Raw genomic sequence first — 19,262 nt, forward strand, 5'->3', positions numbered from 1 at the left:
TATATATATATATATATATATATATATATATATATATATATATATATATATATATATATATATATATATATATATATATATATATATATATATACACACACACACACACACACACACATGTATATATATATATATATATATATATATATATATATATATATATATATACACACATATATATCACCTCCAAGATCGCATCACAGTTGGGAAAGTGAAAGATGCAGTACCCGCTTTACCAACATTTTGGGGTTGTACACTGCTGGCTACAGAGTGATGAAAAAGCTGGTTGACATTTTATTTTTTTGATCTCTTTCCGTTTGACATTCAATGTTCTGAATGTATATATATATATATATATATCTATAGTGGTAGGGGTGGGTGTAAGTAGGAACATGAGTTTGCACAGCAATAAAGTAAACCTTGAAGTACTGCCACTACCAGTGTTATTTTTCGCAAATGACAGGCTTATTCGTAATGCTTCCTGAAAGTCGGAATGAACAAAATCATCAGAGATCTTAATATGAGTTTTCAATTATTTTTGGTGATTGTTTAAAATCTCATCAATTTTGAAAAAAGACATTAAGTGTCAACCCTTTTGCAGTTCCTGAAATCTATCACTTAAGAGCTGGTCACTTTACAACCGGGTCCTATTCTTGTAACAAGCTGTTATTTCGGTTTTCAAAAAAAATGAAGGTGCGCTGCCATTCTGTGAAATACTTAGGACACATACAACAAAGACACAGCACAGAAACAGTCACACGTCTAAAATAAGAGCAGTGACACCTTTCTGAACATGCAACATACAAATGGTTAACCTGTTACTAGTATGGCAATAACTATTTGAGATTTTTGTTAACGAACAAGTACAAGCAGACAGGATGACATAATGTGGCTCCTTTTACAGATCAGCTACATGATTAACAGTATAATAAGGATGAAACAGGGAGACAAAAGCAATAACAGTCTCATAGGTGCTGATCTTGACACCTTTGCCTTTACCAAAATACAAGTATCCAGCAATCACTGGGTGATTTAGCACAGGGAATGCAAAACTTGCTATCAAGTGCAATCATACTATAAACAAGAAGAACAAAGCTGCCCCGATAACGTGAAAATCAGGCATGACAAGGGGAACCCCACCCAAAAAAAAAAGAAGACAAGATACAAATCAAGAAATCAAGGTTTCTATAGACTTATAACGGGCAAGCAGAACTGTACAATACAAACCACTTTCCGACTAAAGCAAACTCATATTTATGATTAAAGGAATGCCCCTCTCAAACATAATGATAACGTGACAGAATCAGTATGAACCAAAGGTGCTAGAGTAGTATGCTAACATTTTCTGTGCAATCTGACAATCAGAAGAAAAAGGTACTTTGGTCTTCTGCTTTATATTCAGTTTATGTACATAGAAGTCCAATATACTCCTGCCTCAGTGTAAGTAAAGCACACTTGACAACCCTAACAGTACAAGGATTCCTAACATGTACAAATGCTTGGTGACTGGTTCTGAAACCCATGTGACACTCATATCATTTGTGAATCCTTTTTTAACCTGTAAGACAATTACTTTTACACATGTAAACAATAAAAAGTCCTACATAACTGTAAGCAATATAATACAATCTTAAGAAAAAAATACTTAAATCCATTGCGAGCTATGCTATTAAGGATGGTGCATCAATAAATGAAAATTCAGGAGAACAGTAAAAATCATCTCCATTGTGAAGACCAACATATAACGTAAAATGAATTTTATAAATAGCAAAATTTAAGAGAATATATATATATATATTTACATTTTTAAGATTTTTAATATATTTATATATAAACAGCTATATAGTGCACCTAAAATATGAATAAATGTGTTTCACATCACAAGTCCTTCAAGGGTAAGTGAGAAGTTTATATTACACTTATTTACCTGACAGAAGGCTGCTTTCTAGGAGGTTGTACTGTATTACTTCTGCATTTACATACTATGAAACACTAAAGTGTACAAACATGCTATCTTTTACTCTCTCTCAGAAGACTACAATCACACTGTGGCACTGCTAAAAGAGCGGAGGCTACATGTTCACTGGCATCACAACAGTGTAATGGAAACTCTCTCACTTCTGTCAATATTCTTACTACAGTGATCCACATAGAAAACAAACACATAGGTGTTTAACTTGCAGATGTACTTCTGAGTTAAGTAAACTCAGGTGATGGAACTTGCTGTTTTTTCCTGCTTTGGCTATACTATGTTACGCTACTGCAAGAAAACAATTACTGCTAACATTCACATAAATTTGATAAAATATATGCATCACTCAAACAGTACAGGAAGGCTAATAACAGAATAAAAATATATGTAAATACCCACTGCAGAGAACATTACTGCACTTGTAAGTCACCGTTTGTTTTAAAATAGTTTTAATTAAAAAAATACTGCAATTTCCCTGACTTCTTAATTTCTAATGGGCAAATACCTGAGAGCTAGTCTGTTTAAACCCTTCCAATCACCTGGAGAAAGACCAACTAAAAAACAGTTACGGTACACATACACTAAGAAAATTGTCCTGACCATATTTTTATAACACATCTGCTTTTTCAACCTTTACTTCCATACTAGGATAAAATGTTACTGCTGTAACAGATAACAAATTAAGTACCAATAACTCCTGGCTGCCATAAGCTCAAAGCATCTTGCAATTAATTTCAGTACTGGTATTACTTGGTATTATATCTCAAAAATCTACAGTACACTTCAAAGTGAAAAACACCAGATCACATTAAGTAAGTTAATTACAACAGCACTGCACAGAGGGGCGACTAGCGGAAAACAATACATCATCTGACAGCTCAGCCTGCTCTACTATCCAGAAAATTCCAGCACTCATTAAAAAGAAAAGGTAGTTCACCCAGCTTCAGTCAGAGGCATTTTAATATACAACTAGACTACAGTGCAAAGACTTCAAAAGTAAAATTAATGAGTGCTATGTTGCAAAAACTGTATGAATGGTCATAGCAGACTACTTTTTTAGCAATACTTTTGTCCTTTCTCTTTTCCCAGACAGATTCCCCTGTTTTCAGATCACACAAGAATACAAATGCTATGCATAAAGCTGCTTTCAAGCAATTTGGGGTGTTTAAAAAAAAAAAAAAACATATTTTCCAACACTGTTATAGGTGAACACTAGGAATAATATCTTCACAGCTAAATGTTGCAAATGTGCGGCACTCACACTATCTTTCATGTCCTCTTCAGACCTTAAAGCTCAACTAAATGAGGCACATGACTATCATTACATAATGATTTAATTCCTGGCATTTTTTTACACTGTGTTTGCAAATCTGTAATGGAACAAACAATATTGTTGCAAATTTAACTGCACTGAATCAGGTAATAACACAGCTGTATACTCAGATATCCAACTAAATAATCCTTAGTTGTGCAAAAACAGAAACTACATACAGTGCAGAAAAAAATATTTTAACAATGCATTTCTTTGGAGAACGATGCACAGCTCCCTTTCGACAATTATTTTGCCTATTTAGCTTGAAGATGGATAGTGTATGAGCATTCACTTTAAATAAACATACAAACTAGAAATGGATGGAAATCACTTAGAAGTACAGTCCTCTCTTCCAATAAACATCAGCTGTGGTTACACAAAAGAGTAACTATATGAAAACCCCCAGTACACAATCTTAAATATATTCAAGTGGATCCACAGAGTACAGGTAAATAACAGATGCAGACAGAGAACGAACCACAGGTACCGGTTTCTAAAAATAATCACATGCTCTGCCATATCGTTTCCAATCCTGTGACCTGTCCTATTACAAATACATCAAGTAACAACCATTACTATTATGGCTTGTTTGTTTCCACAGTTAGGGTATTCTGCTGCGGAGCACTTTGATAATCACAGCATCCTCCTGAAAATCTGCCATGCAGCCTCTCAGTAACTTTAAAGCAGTCTGTAATGGACCAGTCTGTTATGAATGTACTCAACAGTCAATTCTTTCCATTCTACAATGGACTGCAAACATTTTATGACAAGGAATCTACTGATTTCGTAGTAGTATCTTCAGAGAGAGTTTCACTTGAGATTCCAGCATCCCCATTCTGAAAACCATCCACGACTGGGTTCTTTTCTATGTCTAATAAAATAAATGAAAAACATGAATCAAGATTACATACACTTACAACACAAACAAGCATGACAGGCTGCAAAATTTCCTTGATTTGATCTCCTGCTGCTTACAGTAATAAAAACATAAGAAATACTGTCATTGATACTCCAGTCATTAGATTACTAAAGTATTTTCTACAGTACTTTCTCTCTTTCACACCTACACTTACCCTGCTTTGGACAGTGTCTGGCAAAATATTCCAACTTTAATTATTGTTGACATCCTATCAGTCTCACTACATAGTTATTGCTACACTATATTCAGCTACTTCATCAGTGATGGACAGAAGTTCTTGTACAGGGGTATGTGCCTCCCCTCCCTTTTTACTCCTGTCACATGCCATACTCACTACACACCACTTGATATACTTTCAGAAAGAGTGTTCCTTCTGCTCCTTCTCAGAATCTGGCTTTCAAACATTAAGGCAGCAGGCTGGCCTCCTGTGGTCTTGTCCCACCTGTGATCGAGCCAATCAACTGGAAAATTAAGACAAGATGCAGAAATTATGCAAAGTTTAAATATAAAAGGAGTGGTGTACAGCTGTATTACAAGGGCAATCTATATTTTTTTTCAGGGCACCAATAATGACAGCAAAAGTGAAAGAAGACCAGAGTGGATGATCAACTGGCTGTGGTGGCAGATGTCAAGCAGAAAACACTGGTTCATTGGCAGTGTATGGATCGGCTCCCTATTGCGCTGTCGCAGAAGCAGGTTGTTGAATGCATCTTTGTTGAACTGAAAAGCGTGAAAAGGCAAAATAGCGAAGCAGCTTTTCAGTGAATACTTTCCCTGGGAAAGAATTAATTTGGCCGCTTTCACTACTTTGCCTTTTCGGCACTGTAGTGCGATCTCAGAGTTGGTATATTTAAGTGTGGGGGCATTTCATGTTTTACAGTTTTTTTTTTGTTTTTTTTTTTCGGAACAGCGATTTTTTTCCCTTGGAAAAAAATCACTGTTCTGAGGTTTTGACGTTGTAAGCTTTCGCTTGCATGGGGTCGATTATGTGTCGTTCGCTCTTCTGAACTTGCGATATCATAATATAGACCCTATGGATCACTGCCTAAGCAAAAGGCAATGATGCCATGATCAGGCAAAGGTTCTCAGTCCTGGGATGTCTTACGTATGTTTGCTGATTACTGGCAGCAAAGCTGTAGTGGGCTCATCTGGTGCCCAGTGCACCTCCTCAATCTGGCATCCCTCAACAAATTATGAGAAAAAAGAAAAGAAAAAAAATCTGTTCTCTGATTTGGTGCTCCTCCCTTTTCTCCTAGCTATACTTCTGAATGTAGACAACCTGTGTACAGTGGTAACAGTATGCATTGTCCACAGCAATATTTCATTTTTTAAAAGAATGTTATGGCAACAGGCATCTGTTGTGCTACTGTGGAAACTGTAAAACTTCACTAAGATAATAACTAGAGGATGGGAATGAAATGTGGACACTGAATTCTAATTAAACAAACACAAGCTAGGAAAATGGCAAATTAAGAAGTTATGTACTCACCATAATGTTTCATGTGAGTTGTTCATCTCACCTTCATTCTTGACTGATGGGTTCAGAGCTGATCCATCAGTTCCAGTACGGCCATATGCAAAGCCAGAGCTCTTTCAGTAGCTCGAGGCCAAGCCCCTATCCCATGATGCACTGTGAATTACCTCACATCTTGTTTGCTGGGTGTACTATAACCATATAAATCAGCTATCCCCCTATGGAAAGGAAGAAGACACTGAGCAACCAGGATGAGACCAACATCTAGATCAGCTATCAGCCAGGAGGGGGGAAGGAGGGAGGGACGTAAGAATGAAGGCAAGATGAACAACTCACATGGAACGTTATGGTGAGTAGATAACTTCTTAATGTGAAGTTGTTCAATCTCGCTGTTCATTCTTGACTGATGGGTAGCGTCCCTAGCACCATCAATCTCGGGTGGCTCATGGGAGTACATTCTTCAGGACCATAGACCCAAAGGAAGCCCTGCCCCTGGAGGCCTTATCAACTTTGTAATGAGTGATAAAGGTATGAGGTTTTGATCAAATGGCTGCTACACAAATGTTATCAAGGGGCACTTTGGCTTGGAATGCAGAGAATGTAGAAACTGCTCTGGTTGAGTGAGCTTTAATCTTGTGTTGCAAAGGCATATTAGCAGCTGAACAGACAAAGGTGATTCAATCAGATAACCATTTAGACAGAGTTGTTTTAGCCACTGGTCTACCTTTCCTGGATTCAGAGAATGAAACAAAGAGCTGGTCTGATTTTCTTATATCTTTTGCTCTAGCCAAATAAAAACTGAGCTCTCTGTGAACATTAAGTTTGTGCAGCATATACTCCAACTTGTTGGAATGATTAGGGAAGAAAACTGGTAACTCAATAACTTGGTTGATATTGGTTTCTGAACAAACTTTGGGCAAAAAGGAGGGATTCGTCTTAAGTGATGCTCTGTCAGCATGAAAAATCAAATAAGGAGGGCTGATAGATAAAGCCTGAAGCTCTGACACTTTGCGGGCAGAACTAATAGCTACCAGAAAAATGGTTTTCCACGACAGATATTTGAGGTCACAAGATGATGCTGGTTCAAACGGGGGAAGGATTATATGTGACAGCATAAAATTTAGATTCCATGGAGAATAGGGGGTTTTCACAGGTGGTCTCATATGAAATGTCCCCTTGAGAAAGGCCTTGGATAACTTGTGGGATATGATATTTAACCAGTCAGTCCCAAGATGAAAATTAGACATAGCCATCAACTGGACCAGAACTGTTGCTGCTGCCACTCCTTTGTTAAAAATCATAGTCAAGAATTCTAGTATGGATGTCAAGGAGGCTTAGTAGGGATCAATATTATGCTTAGAGGCCCATATGGAAAATCTCTTCCACTTACTAAGATATAATCTTCTAGTAGATGGCTTATGAGAAGACAAAATGATCTGTTTCATCTAATTGGAAAAGTTATGAAGCCTGGCTATGAGGGGAACTGAGCAGCCAAGCTGTCAGCTTCAATGACTGCAGCGAGGGATGAAGTTCCCCCGATGGATGTGTCAAAAGTTCTGGAACTGGGTCCAGAATCCAGGGATCCTCCAAGAGATGATGTTGAATGAATGGGAACCAAATCTGCCGAGGCCAATGAGGGGCTATAGGGATGATGGCCCTTACCAGGGATTTTGCTTTCTGTAGAACCTTGGGAATCAATGGAATTGGTGGAAATGCATAGAGGAGACCTGGGGGGGCCAATAGTGTACGAGTGCGTCCCTCTGGGCTTCTCCCGGAGGGGGAATCAGGGCAAAGAAGCTTCTGCATTTTGTATTGATGTGACTGGCAAAAAGGTCGCAGCAAGGCTGGCCCCATTTGCAGAAAATCCTGTCCGCAACCTCTTTCTTGAGGGCCCACTCATGTGGCAACAAGATTGCCCTGCTCAGTTTGTCTGCTATCACGTTGGATCTGCCCGGGATGTGTATTGCCAACAGAAAGCGCTGGGAGGAAACAGCCCACTGCCAAACTCTGAGGGCTTCTCGGCAAAGGGGGTAAAGATCTGGTTCCCCCTTGCTTGTTCAAGTGCCAGACCACTGACATGTTGTCTATCTGAATCGCAATCATTCCTACAGGAAGAGAGTCCTGGAAGTACTGCAATGCCAAAAGTACTGCTCTCATCTCCAGAACATTGATATGCAAGTGTGACTCCTGATCGGTCCATGTGCCTTGGGCAGTCTTTCCCTGAAAATGCCCCCACCACCCTATCAGGGAAGTGTCCATGGTCACAATGGCTACTGGAGGGGGTAGAACAAAGGGGCGTCCTATGGTGACATGCAGAGATGTCACTCACCACTGGAGATCTTTCTTGCAAGAGCTTGTAATCAATATCGTGTGGTCTATGGGTAGTTCCTGATAAGACCACTGAGTGAACAACAGCCACTGAAGGATCCGCATATGCATTCTTGCTAATGGTTTGGCTAGGATTGCTGCAGCCATCATACCCAATACCTTCAGAACTTCTGAAGCTCATGCTCTGTCTTTCGATACCAATGTGTTGACATGCTGACGAAGAAGAAAGACTCGTTCGATTGGTAGCCTTATAGTGGTGGTTGAGGTGTCCAGCTCTGCCCCGATAAAAACGATATGCTGCGATGGCGACAAGGCAGACTTTTCTGAGTTGACTGTAATACCTAAGTGACTGCACAGTGACAGAGTGTACTCCCTTGCCTGAATAAGTGGATGCCTGGTGGTGGCGGTAAGGAGCCAATCGTCTAGGTATGGAAACACCCGGAATCCTAGATGTCTCAGGTGAGCCGTGACCACTGCCATACATTTGGTGAACACTCTGGAGGCTGTAGTGAGACCAAAGGGCAGGGCTCAAAAAGTACAGTTTTGTACCTACCATAAATGTAGATGTTCGAGGATCCCCATTGCTGCAGTCCTTACTATTGGGTATAGTCCGCCGTCCAGGGCGCATTAGACTGACGTCAGTACGTCAGGGTACTAATGCGCATGACCGACGTCATATCCTCAGTCTTTTCTTGCCCCAGATGTCAGAAGACCCTAAAAAGACAAGGCCCAAAATACCTGCACCAAAATATGTACAATATATACAAGAATATATACAAAAATATAAGCATGTAACCTCACCTACACAACCACCCCTAAACACAGAGGGAAGGAGGGAGTTGGACTGCAGCAATGGGGATCCTCGAACATCTACATTTATGGTAGGTACAAAACTGTACTATGTTCTTCGCTCCCATTGCTGCAGTCCTTACTACTGGGTAGAATCCCAAAGCAGAGGTAAGGGAGGCTGGCAAATCATAAAGAAGCAGGAGCTGACAACATGCCTTGCAAAACAGCTGTGGCAAAACCAGCCCTAGACTTAGAGTAGATAGGAAGGTGATAATGCTTAGAGAAAGTATGCACTGAACTCCAAGTAGCTGCTTCCAAAATATCCTTAGTTGCCACCCCTTAGAAATGCTGTTGAAGTGGCAGTAGCCCTAGTGGAATGAGGCCTAATCCCAGCTGGAATCTCCTTGCCATGATGGGAATAACAAAATGCAATGCAAAAGCCAATCCACCTAGAAATAGTTTGTTTTGACACAGGCTTGCCCTGTGAACTCAAAGCAAAAGAAACAAACAACTGCTGAGACTGCCTGAAATCCTTAGTCCTGCTTAAATAATAACGCAATTGCCTGTGTACATCTAAAGTGTGCAAAATCTTTTCCCTTTATTTTGGGGGTCTGCATAAAAGTAGGCAAATGAATAGTTTGGTTTAAAGCCACACTAGAAACCACCTTAGGCATAAAGGAAGGATTAGTACGTAATGATACCCTATCCTTATGGAAAATCAAAAAGGGCTCTACTGCCATAAGGGCCTGCAACTCAGACACCCTTCTTGCAGAAGTAATAGCCAACAGAAAAGCAGTCTTCCATGACAAGTATTTCAATTCAGCAGTAGCCGCAGGCTCAAAAGGTTGTAGAGTAAGTTTTTCCAACACAAAATTGAGATCCCAAGCAGGAGTAGGAGCTCTACGTGGGGGTCTTATATTCTTTGCCCCTCTAAGAAACTGTGCTTGAACAAAGGATGCGAAAACAATGGTGGGTCACAATCATAGTGAGCTGAAATTGCTGCAGCATGAATCTTAATGGAAGAGAAGGACAAACCTTTGTCCAATAACTCAGTAAGATATTGAAGAGCCACACTCAAATTAGGCTCAGAAACCTGCAAATTCTTTGCTGTACTCCAAAATAAAAATCTCTTCCATTTTACACTTTCCTTGTACTAGGTCTTCTAGCTTCCATAATCACATTTAAAACTTGTTGAGGAAGTTGAGACCTGCTGTGTTTCAACACAGAATATGCCAGGCTGTTAGATGAAGAGAGTGAAGCTTGACATTGAGCAGATGACCATCCTTCTGAGATAACAGATGAGGAATCAGAGGTAAAGGCCATGGAGGCTTCCTTACCAGACTCCGTAGTAGTGGGTACCAGTGTTGCCGAGGCCAATCTGGAGCTATCAAAATCATCCTTGGCCTGTCTTGTCTGACCTTTAATAGTACCTTTGGAAGAAGAGGCAGAGGAGGAAAGGCATACACATGAAGGTTTTTCCAACTGAAAGACAGAGCATCCACTTTCCAAGCTGTGTGATGAAACCCCTTTGTGCAATACTGTGGCAGCTGGTGGTTTAGTGGAGAAGCGAACAGATCTATGTCTGGAGTTCCCCATGACACTGTCAATTTTGAAATACATGAAGATCCAATTTCCACTGGGGATCCATGATTTGTCTGCTTAACACATCTGCTAAGGAGTTCTGTGCTCGGCAGAAACCTTGCCTGAAGAGTTAGTTGCAAGCTTAGCAGTCTCCCATAAAATCATTGCTTGCCTGCATAGAGGATAAGAATGTGTTCCCCCTTGCTTGTTGATGTACCACATGACAGTTGTGTTGTCTGTTAGAATCAACACCTGCCCTGGAAGAAGAAACTCCTAGAAAGCCATTAATGCAAACTGGACTGCTAACATCTCCTTCATGTTGATATGTAGATGCTGTAGTTTGGCAGGCCACTTGTCTTGTATCCACTTTCCATTTAGATGAGCTCCCCAAGCAATGTCCGAGGCATCTGTCGTTAAAATCTGACTCGCCTCTGGCCGGGTCACAGAGAGTCCCTTGTTTAGGTGACATTCCTGAGCCCACCACAAAAATTCTTTTTGAAGGCAAGGTATTATTTGAATGACAGTGTCCAAATCCTGGCAGTGCTGTGTCCATACATTTTGAGATACCATTGTAGCTTCCTCATATGCAGTTTGGCATTGGGAAGCACCAGAATACAAGATGCCATGAACCCTAATGCTTGAAGGACTGTCCTTGCAGTCAGCACGGACTGATGAGATAGTTGATGGAAGTAAAGTGACAGACTCTTTTGTTTGTCCGGGGTTAAAAAGGCCATCTGGGCTGCTGTATTCAGTCTCACACCCAGAAAGCACATGTCTTGAGAGGGTACTAGACTGGACTTTATTTCGTTCACAGAATACCCTAGGCATCTTAGCACTGCTATAACATATTCCAGATGCTGTAGAAGGTCTTCCTTTTCTTGAGCCAGAATCAGGCAGTCGTCCAAGTAAGGATAGATTTGAATACCTTGAAGCCTGAAGTAAGCTATCACTGGAGCCAGAACCTTTGTGAATACTCTGGGCAGTAGATAAGCCAAAGGGCAATGCAGAGAACTGATAATGAGAATCTCCAGCTCGAAACCGCAGATACTTCCTGCAACTTAGCCTTATAGGCACATGAAGGTAAGCTTCCTTGAGATCTAAAGTTACCATCCAGTGATCTTTGCCCAGCAGAGGTAAAAGCTGTTGTAACGTCAACATCTTGAACTTGGGAATGTCCAGAAAAGTGTTGAGGAGAGATAAATCCAAAATTGGTCTCCACGTGTTCCCCTTCTTTGGTACTAGGAACAGGCGAGAATAAAATCCTAGGCCCCTTTCTGATACAGGGACTGGCTGAATGGCCCCATCTGGAGTAACTGAGAAACTTGCTTGTGAGCCTCTTTTCTTTGTGGAGGAGGAACGTCTGGCATGCCTTTGAAAGGGGCATTGTATGGAAATAAAATCTGTAACCGTGGTGAATGATATCCAACACCCATTTGTCTTGAGTAATTAAATCCCAATTTTCTTTGAAAAGAGACAGTCTTCCTCCCAAAGGAGCTGCCAGACGAGAATCTACTGGCAGCTGAAAAGACAGGTCATTGGGTCTGTTTACGAAAGGACTGACCCCTGCCCTCACCAGAAGTCTGAGCAGGTGAACTCCTGTTCTAGGCCTAAAAGAACCTTGAGCCCTGCCCCTACCACGCCTAGACCTACCCCTAGACTGGGAATCATAAGCAGGATATGTCCACCCCTTAGCAGGCCAATTTCTACTAAACTTGGTGGCTGCACCTGCAAAAATCTTTAACAGTTTGCATAGACTTAGCTTTGTCCTCCATTTTCTTTAAAACTGCTTCCACAGGCGATCCAAACAACACATCAGACTGTAAAGGAGCATCCAAAATCCTTGTCTTAACATGCTCAGCTAAATTCTGATCCTCAACCAGGCATGCCTGCGAAGAACAGAACTAGTAGCAGCCACCCTCGAGGAGGCCTGTACAGCATCAAAACCACATTGCAAAGAATGCTTACCCACTTGTTCAGACACATGAACCAAATCCAGCAACTCTTTACACTCAATACCTTCCGCCAAAGCATCCACCTTAGATTTTAATTGTGAAAGGAGGTAATTCTGATATTTTAGCATGTGAAACTGACAATTCAATGCTCTCATGGCTAGAGTGGAAGAAGTATACACTTTCTTTCCCCACCTATCCAAAGCCCTTGCCTCTTTATCAGTGGGAACAGGATTTTTAACCACAGAAGCCTTAACACCTTTAGGCCCTTGAGAAATAGTTTCTGGGTCCGCCCTAGGACTCTTAAACAAATACTTATGAGCTTCGGGCACCCTATAATACCTATCAGGCTTAACAGGAGCAGGAGGCAAAGAGTCAGGGTTCAGGAAGCCTCTGCAAAACATCTTCCACCACATTCAACACAGGAGGAATAGCTAAGGGCCTATGCTGGGGTAAAACAAGAATTCCCTAAGCCTTTTCCTGGAATCAGAGTAATCCTGGCCTTCCCATTTAAAGTGCTCCCTCATGGAATGCAGAGTCTCTGAAAATGAGAAATCCTCAGGAGGAGAAGCTGTAGGAGTGGAATCATCCACATCAGAATCAGAATAAGTAGGATACTCCTGCAAGTCTTCCGCAGAAGACTCTGAAGCCTCTGAACACTGTTCAAAACTATCAAACTCCGGTTCCACCCTAGGCCTCTTATCAGGAGGGGGCATAGAACCTCTAATCATAGTAATCAAATCTTCTGCCATTTTAAGCATATGTTTCTTAGGTACAGAACACCAAATGCTAGGAGAAGCCCCCACTGAAGCTGAACTTGGCCTACCTCTCAAAGAAGTTTTGGCAACAGAAGGAGAGGCTCTAACTACCTTGGGAAGAGAGGGAAGAACAGTTACCTGAGAAGCCCCTCAGCCTGGCCTACCTCCTGAGAAGGCACATCCTGTAACAGTAAAGTTTCTGCCTGAGACTCCATGGAAACTCCTGGCAAAACCTCTGGCTCCACTGAGCCTTCTAAAGAACCGACGTCCGGGACTGCCGGTTCATCAACCCTAGGCTTCGCTGTTTTGTCCTTGCGCTTTGACGAAGCGGCCGGAGCATCCGACGGCATTTTATAATTGCAACGCTTCCCAAACACTAACCTGGCACAGTCTAACCTCCTCTTAATAGTGCGTTTGTTAAACCTAGCACAAGAGCGCAACCAACAACGCCGTGCTCAGGCCCTAAACAAGGTATACACAAGGTATGGTAATCCCTATGAGGTATCTGTTTCCCACAAGAAATACAGTTATTCACTTTTCTGACATCCGGTTAAATACTGAGGCAAGAAAACCAAAATGTTCCCAACGGGTACTTAGCCAACTCTGTTTCGGTCTGAAACTCCGGTTTCGGAAATATTTCAGAACGCCAACCTGCACTCGCAAAACTGCTTCTGCATCGGACCATGCGGCAAAAAAGACTGAGGATATGACGTCGGTCATGCGCATTAGTACCCTGACGTACTGACGTCAGTCTAATGCGCCCTGACCGACGTCAGCCTTATACTCTGGTATTCGGGCCGACTGGACGGCGGACTATACCCAATAGTAAGGACTGCAGCAATGGGGAACGAAGAACATCTGAAAATGACTGGCTTCCAGCTGGAAACACAGGTGATCTCTGGATGGCCTGGCCATCTTTATGTGGTAGTACTCATCCTTGAGATTTTTCGAGCACATCCAATTGTCTTTCCCTAAGAAGGGAAGAATAGACTGAAGCATGACCATTCGGAACTTCTCTTTCTTTACATATTGGTCGAGTCTGCTGCGGTCCAAAATGGGTCTCCAGTCCCCTATTTTCTTTGGAACCAAAAAGAATCTTGAGTAAATTCCGGATCCTGTCTGGTCTGCTGGGACTGGCTGGATGACTCTTTTTTGTAGCAACTTTCGGACCTCTATAGCTTGTTCCCTGTAACTGGGTGGAACGTCTGGGATTCTCCTTATGGACGGGGGGGGGGTGGCGAATGGTATAAAGTACCCTCTGGAAATGATACTTTGTACCCAGCTGTCTTTTGTTATTTCTTGCCAGGCATCCGGGAACAAAGATAAGTGACCCCCGACTGCCTCCAGAGCAGGACAGTCGGGCCTCCTTTCAGGAGCGCTGATAAGGTTGCCCAGAGAAGTGATCTCTGTCACCCTGATGTTGCGGACCCCCCCCCTCTGCCTCGAGGGCGGCATCTTCCATTATTACCCCCTCCTCTGCCCTGGAGGGGGCTTCATCACGTGTGCCCTGAAAGGCTCCTTGGACTTTCCGGAAAGTACAGTTTTGTACCTACCATAAATGTAGATGTCCGAACAGGATAGCATCTGCAGTCCTAACAAATGGGTTGTCCTGTCGTCAGACAGCCCTTCGGTCGGCCGGATTCCAAAGTCTGGGTCTGGCCTCGGCTGGTGTCGCACTTCACCCGACGTCATCTCTGCTGGTCTTCGGGTATAAAGGCATCAGCCGACGCCAGTTTCCTCAGTGTTTCTTGCCCCAGATGCCAGTTGCCCTCTTGGAAAGCTAAATTTTGGATAAATGCCAATGTTTCCAAAAAAGTAGAAGGCAAACACAAAAAATAAGCATGTATGTACATATATACAAACAAATACACCATAAGAGATCCCCCCCAGCTAGCTATTAGGAGGGTAAATACCCTAGGAGTACCACAGAGGGGAAGGAGGGTGGGTAATCCTGACTGCAGATGCTATCCTGTTTGGACATCTACATTTATGGTAGGTACAAAACTGTACTATGTCCTTCAAGGATGCATCTGCAGTCCTAACAAATGGGTAGAATACCATAGCCAAACTAGGGGAGGAGGAAGAAGAATTATGGTGTAGTTAGGATCCCTTGCAAAACAGCAGTGGCAAAGCCTGCTCGGGATCTAGAGTATAGAGGGAAGTTATAATGCTTAGCAAATGTATGCACGGAGGTCCAAGTAGCCGCCTCAATAATGTCCTTGGTAGCCACTCCTCGTAAGAAAGCTGTGGTAGTGGCTGTAGCCCTTGTAGAATGAGGCCTTATGTTCTGTGGAATTTGCTTTCCATGGTAGGAGTAACAGAATCTTATGCAATTTCCTATCCACTTGGAGATTGTCTGTTTGGAAATTGCTTTTCCTTCCCTTCCTGTTGCATAAGCTACTAGAAGCTGGTCAATTTTTCTATTGCCCTTGGTTCTGTCCAGGTAGTAGCGCAACTGTCTGTGTACATGCAAGGTATGCAGCAATGTTTCCCCGTGTTCTGTGGATTGGGAAAGAAGGTAGGTAGGTGGATTGCCTGGTTTAGAGACACTCTGGATACCACCTTAGGCATAAATGTAGGATTAGTTCTCATGGACACTCTATCTTGATGGAAGATTAGGAAGGGTTGTACTGCCATTAAGGCCTGTAGTTCAAACCCTCCTTGCTGAAGTAATTGCCAGTAGGAAAGCAGTTTTCCAGGATAGGTGTTGAAGGTCTGCTGTTGCTGCTGGTTCGAATGGAGGAGTGTCAATTTTTCTAGCACAAAGTTCAAGTCCCATGCTGGTAATGGTGGTTTCCTAGGAGGTTTTACATTCTTGATTCCTCTGAGGAACTGCCTGAGTAGAGGTGTGAGAAGACAGGGGATCAAGCTGTATTCTGCAGAAACAGCTGATGCATGTATCTTGATGGAGGAATAGGACAGGCCTGTATGGAGAAGCTCTGCCAAGTACTCCAGGATGTTGGCAATATCTATCTTTGACACATCTTTTCCTCTTTCAGAACTCCAAATGACAAACCTTTTCCATTTTCCTGCATAGGTCCTTCTTGTTGAAGGTCTGCGGGCCTCAAGGATAATGTCTTTAACCCTTTGGGATAAATCTGGGTTAGTTGCTCTTATGTAATGTTCCAGGCAGTCAGTTGTAGAGTTTTCAGGTTTGGATGCATGATGTTGTAGTCGCTCTGAGTTAACATCAAAGGAATCAGGGGTAGTGTCCACGTTCCTCCCCGAGACATGCTCCTCAGCAAAGGATACCAATGTTGTCTTGGACAATTTGGAGCTATCAGAATTATCCTTGGACGTTCCTCTTTGATTTTCAGTAGTACCTTGTGCATCAAAGGAAGAGGTGGAAATGCATATGCTGTCAGGTCTTTCCAACTGAAGGATAGAGAGTCCACCTTCCAAGCCAGTGGGTGGTATGTCCTTGTGCAGAATTTCTTGATCTGGTGATTGAGTGGGGATGCGAATAGGTCTATTTGTGGCATTCCCCATTTTTTTGTGATGGCCTTGAAGATGTCGGGGTGTAGCATCCATTCGTGAGCATCCGAGGTAGTTCTGCTTAACATGTCTGCTAGGATGTTTTCTTTTCCCGGTACAAATATTGCCTGTAACTGGATGTTGTAGCTCAGAGCCATATTCCATAGGTCCAGAGCCATTCGACATAGGGGGTATGAATGAGTGCCTCCCTGTTTGTTGATGTACCACATGACTGTGGTGTTGTCTGTCCTTATCATTAATTGGCCTTCTTTGAGGAATGGTCTGAAATTCTGGATTGCTAGTTTTACTGCCAGCATTTCTTTTGATTTATGTGCAGGTGCAGCTGATCTGGAGTCCATAATCCTTGAATGCATTTGTCCAGCATGTGGGCCCCCCAACCTAGGTCTGAGGCATCCGTTGTGATGGTTTGGCTTGCTTGAATGTTGTGGAAGGGCAAACCTGGGTTTGACTGGCATGCTTGAGCCCACCATAGGAACTCTTGTTTCAGGCATGGGATTAGTGGTATTTCGTTTTCTAAGCTGTGCCTGTGTTGAGACCATAAATTCTTTAGGTACCACTGTAGCTTTCTCATATGCAGTCTGGCATGGGGGACCAGGATTATGCATGATGCCATGAAGCCCAAGGCCTGCAGTACTTTCCTTGCTGTTAGTTTGTTCTGCTTTGTTAATGCCAAGAAGTAAAGAGGGAGATGTTCTTGTTTTTCTGCAGTTAGGAATGCCATCTGTTTTACTGTGTCCAATTCTGCACCCAAGAATGTTCTTGTTTGGGATGGTATCAGTCTTGACTTTTTTTAAATTGACTGTGTATCCCAGGGCTTGTAGTAAGCAAATGACTCTTTGTAAGTCTTGTGTCAGCTTGCTTTTGTTGTCCGCTTGTATCAGGCAGTCGTCCAGGTATGGATAAATTTGGATTCCCTGTAGCCTGCAATGAGCGATTACTGATGCCAGGCATTTTGTGAATACTCTGGGCGCAGTAGATAAGCCAAAGGGCAATGCTGAGAATTGATAATGCTCTGATCCTGCAAGAAATCTGAGGTATCTTCTGCAATTTGGTCGTATGGGGATGTGCAGGTATGCCTCCTTGAGATCTAGAGTTACCAGCCAACACTCCTTGCCCAGCATGGGAAGAAGTTGCTGTAGGGTCAGCATTTTGAATTTTGGAACGATGATGAATGTGTTTAAAGCGGACAGGTTGAGAATAGGTCTCCAACTTTTCTCTTTTCTTGGTACTAGGAAGAATCTGGAATAAAATCCTTTGCCCTGTTCTGTAGGTGGCACCCTTTCCACAGCTCTCATCTTTGTTAATTGAGCTATCTGTTTTAGAGCTTCTGTTTTTTGATTTGATGGTAGGTTTGGCATTCCTCTTTTTACTGGTAAGGTGTGGAAATGAAACCTGTAGCCTTGGTCTATAGTTTGCAAAATCCACTTGTCTCTTGTGATATAGTGCCAATTTTTGAAAATAAGGCTAACTTTCCGCCTAAGGGTGCTGCTATTTGTTCCCTGGAAGGCGTGTCAGAGCCAAGTCACTGTGTTTGTCCTGTTGTAGTGGCAGTGGTTGTGTCTGTGCCTCGTTGGTTATTGCCTTGCCATTGGCGCCTCTGTAGGCACCTCCTCTGGATTGATTTCTGCCTCTGGAACGTCTATTCCTGCCTCTCTGAGATTTAGAGGAGTCTGGAAAGGACCAATTTTGGGGCCAGTTCCTGCTAAACCTTGGGGCTGAACCTGTAGGAAATCTTTAACTGTTTGTACAGATTTTGCCTTCTCTTCCATTTTCTTCATTACTTGCTGGGCAGGAGAACCAAATAGACTGACCTTATCCATAGGAGCATCTAATAGTTTTGCTTTAACATGATCCGCAAGACCTGTTCTTTCAACCATGCATGCCTTCTTATAACTGTGCCAGTCATGGCTGATCTAAATGAAGCCTCCAGTGCATCATAGCCACATTTTAAAGAATGGTTACTAACCTGCTGAATGTTATTCACCATTTCTAAAACATATTTCTTATCTAAGGAATCATCAGAGGACAGTTTCTTAGTTAACTGATCAAGCATAAACTCTTGGTATTGGATCATATGAAACTGACAGTTCAAAGCTCTAGCTGAGAGAGTAGCAGAGGTGTATACTTTTTACCCCATCTCTCTAAGGACCTGGATTCCCTTTCAGAAGGAGAGGGTTTTTCGCTGAGGTCAAGCTACTGCCTTAGGCCCTGGGAGATAGTCTCAGGATCTGCAAGGGAGCCTTGTATAGGTGGTGATGAGTGTCCGGTACCCTGTAAAACCTATCGGGCTTGGCAGGGGCTGGAGGTAAAGTATCAGGAGCAGTGCAAACATCATTAAATGCATCATCTACAACAGGAAGAACTGGAGGTATAGCTAAGGGCCTATGTTGCGGTAAGTGTAGAAAGGTCCTAAGCCTTTTTCTTGAATCTGAGAAATCTTGTCCCTGCCATTGGAATTGCTCTCTCATGGCATGTAAGGTTTCCCCAAAGGAAAATTCCTCTGGTGGACAGGCAGAAGGAATAGATTCTTCAGCATCGGAATCTTCATAAATAGAAAAAGGAGCCTCTGGATGGTCTGTATTGTCTGAATTATCAGAAGAGTCATCTGAGGACATTGGCTCAGGGGGCTCTGCTCTAGGTCTCTTTTCTGGAGGTTGAGAGGCCCTGTCTGGGTGAGATTGGGAT

The 19,262-nt window shown here is 42.5% G+C and overlaps 1 protein-coding gene across 1 annotated transcript in view; it reads right to left on the reverse strand.

Annotated features, from left to right (window-relative positions):
• Nucleotides 1-336: 336 nt before the first annotated feature.
• Nucleotides 337-19,262, reverse strand: part of GOPC (golgi associated PDZ and coiled-coil motif containing) — a gene marked incomplete in the record, with an annotated part of 978,680 nt that continues 959,754 nt past the window's right edge. Inside the window, 1 exon segment of the mRNA XM_044074291.1 lies at nt 337-4,155. Within this exon segment, the coding sequence (XP_043930226.1) occupies nt 4,046-4,155 (110 nt within the window).

Source organism: Protopterus annectens, chromosome 1.part1 (genome assembly GCF_019279795.1).
Source record: "Protopterus annectens isolate FY-2018-M chromosome 1.part1, PAN1.0, whole genome shotgun sequence".
Lineage (NCBI taxonomy): Eukaryota > Metazoa > Chordata > Ceratodontiformes > Protopteridae > Protopterus > Protopterus annectens.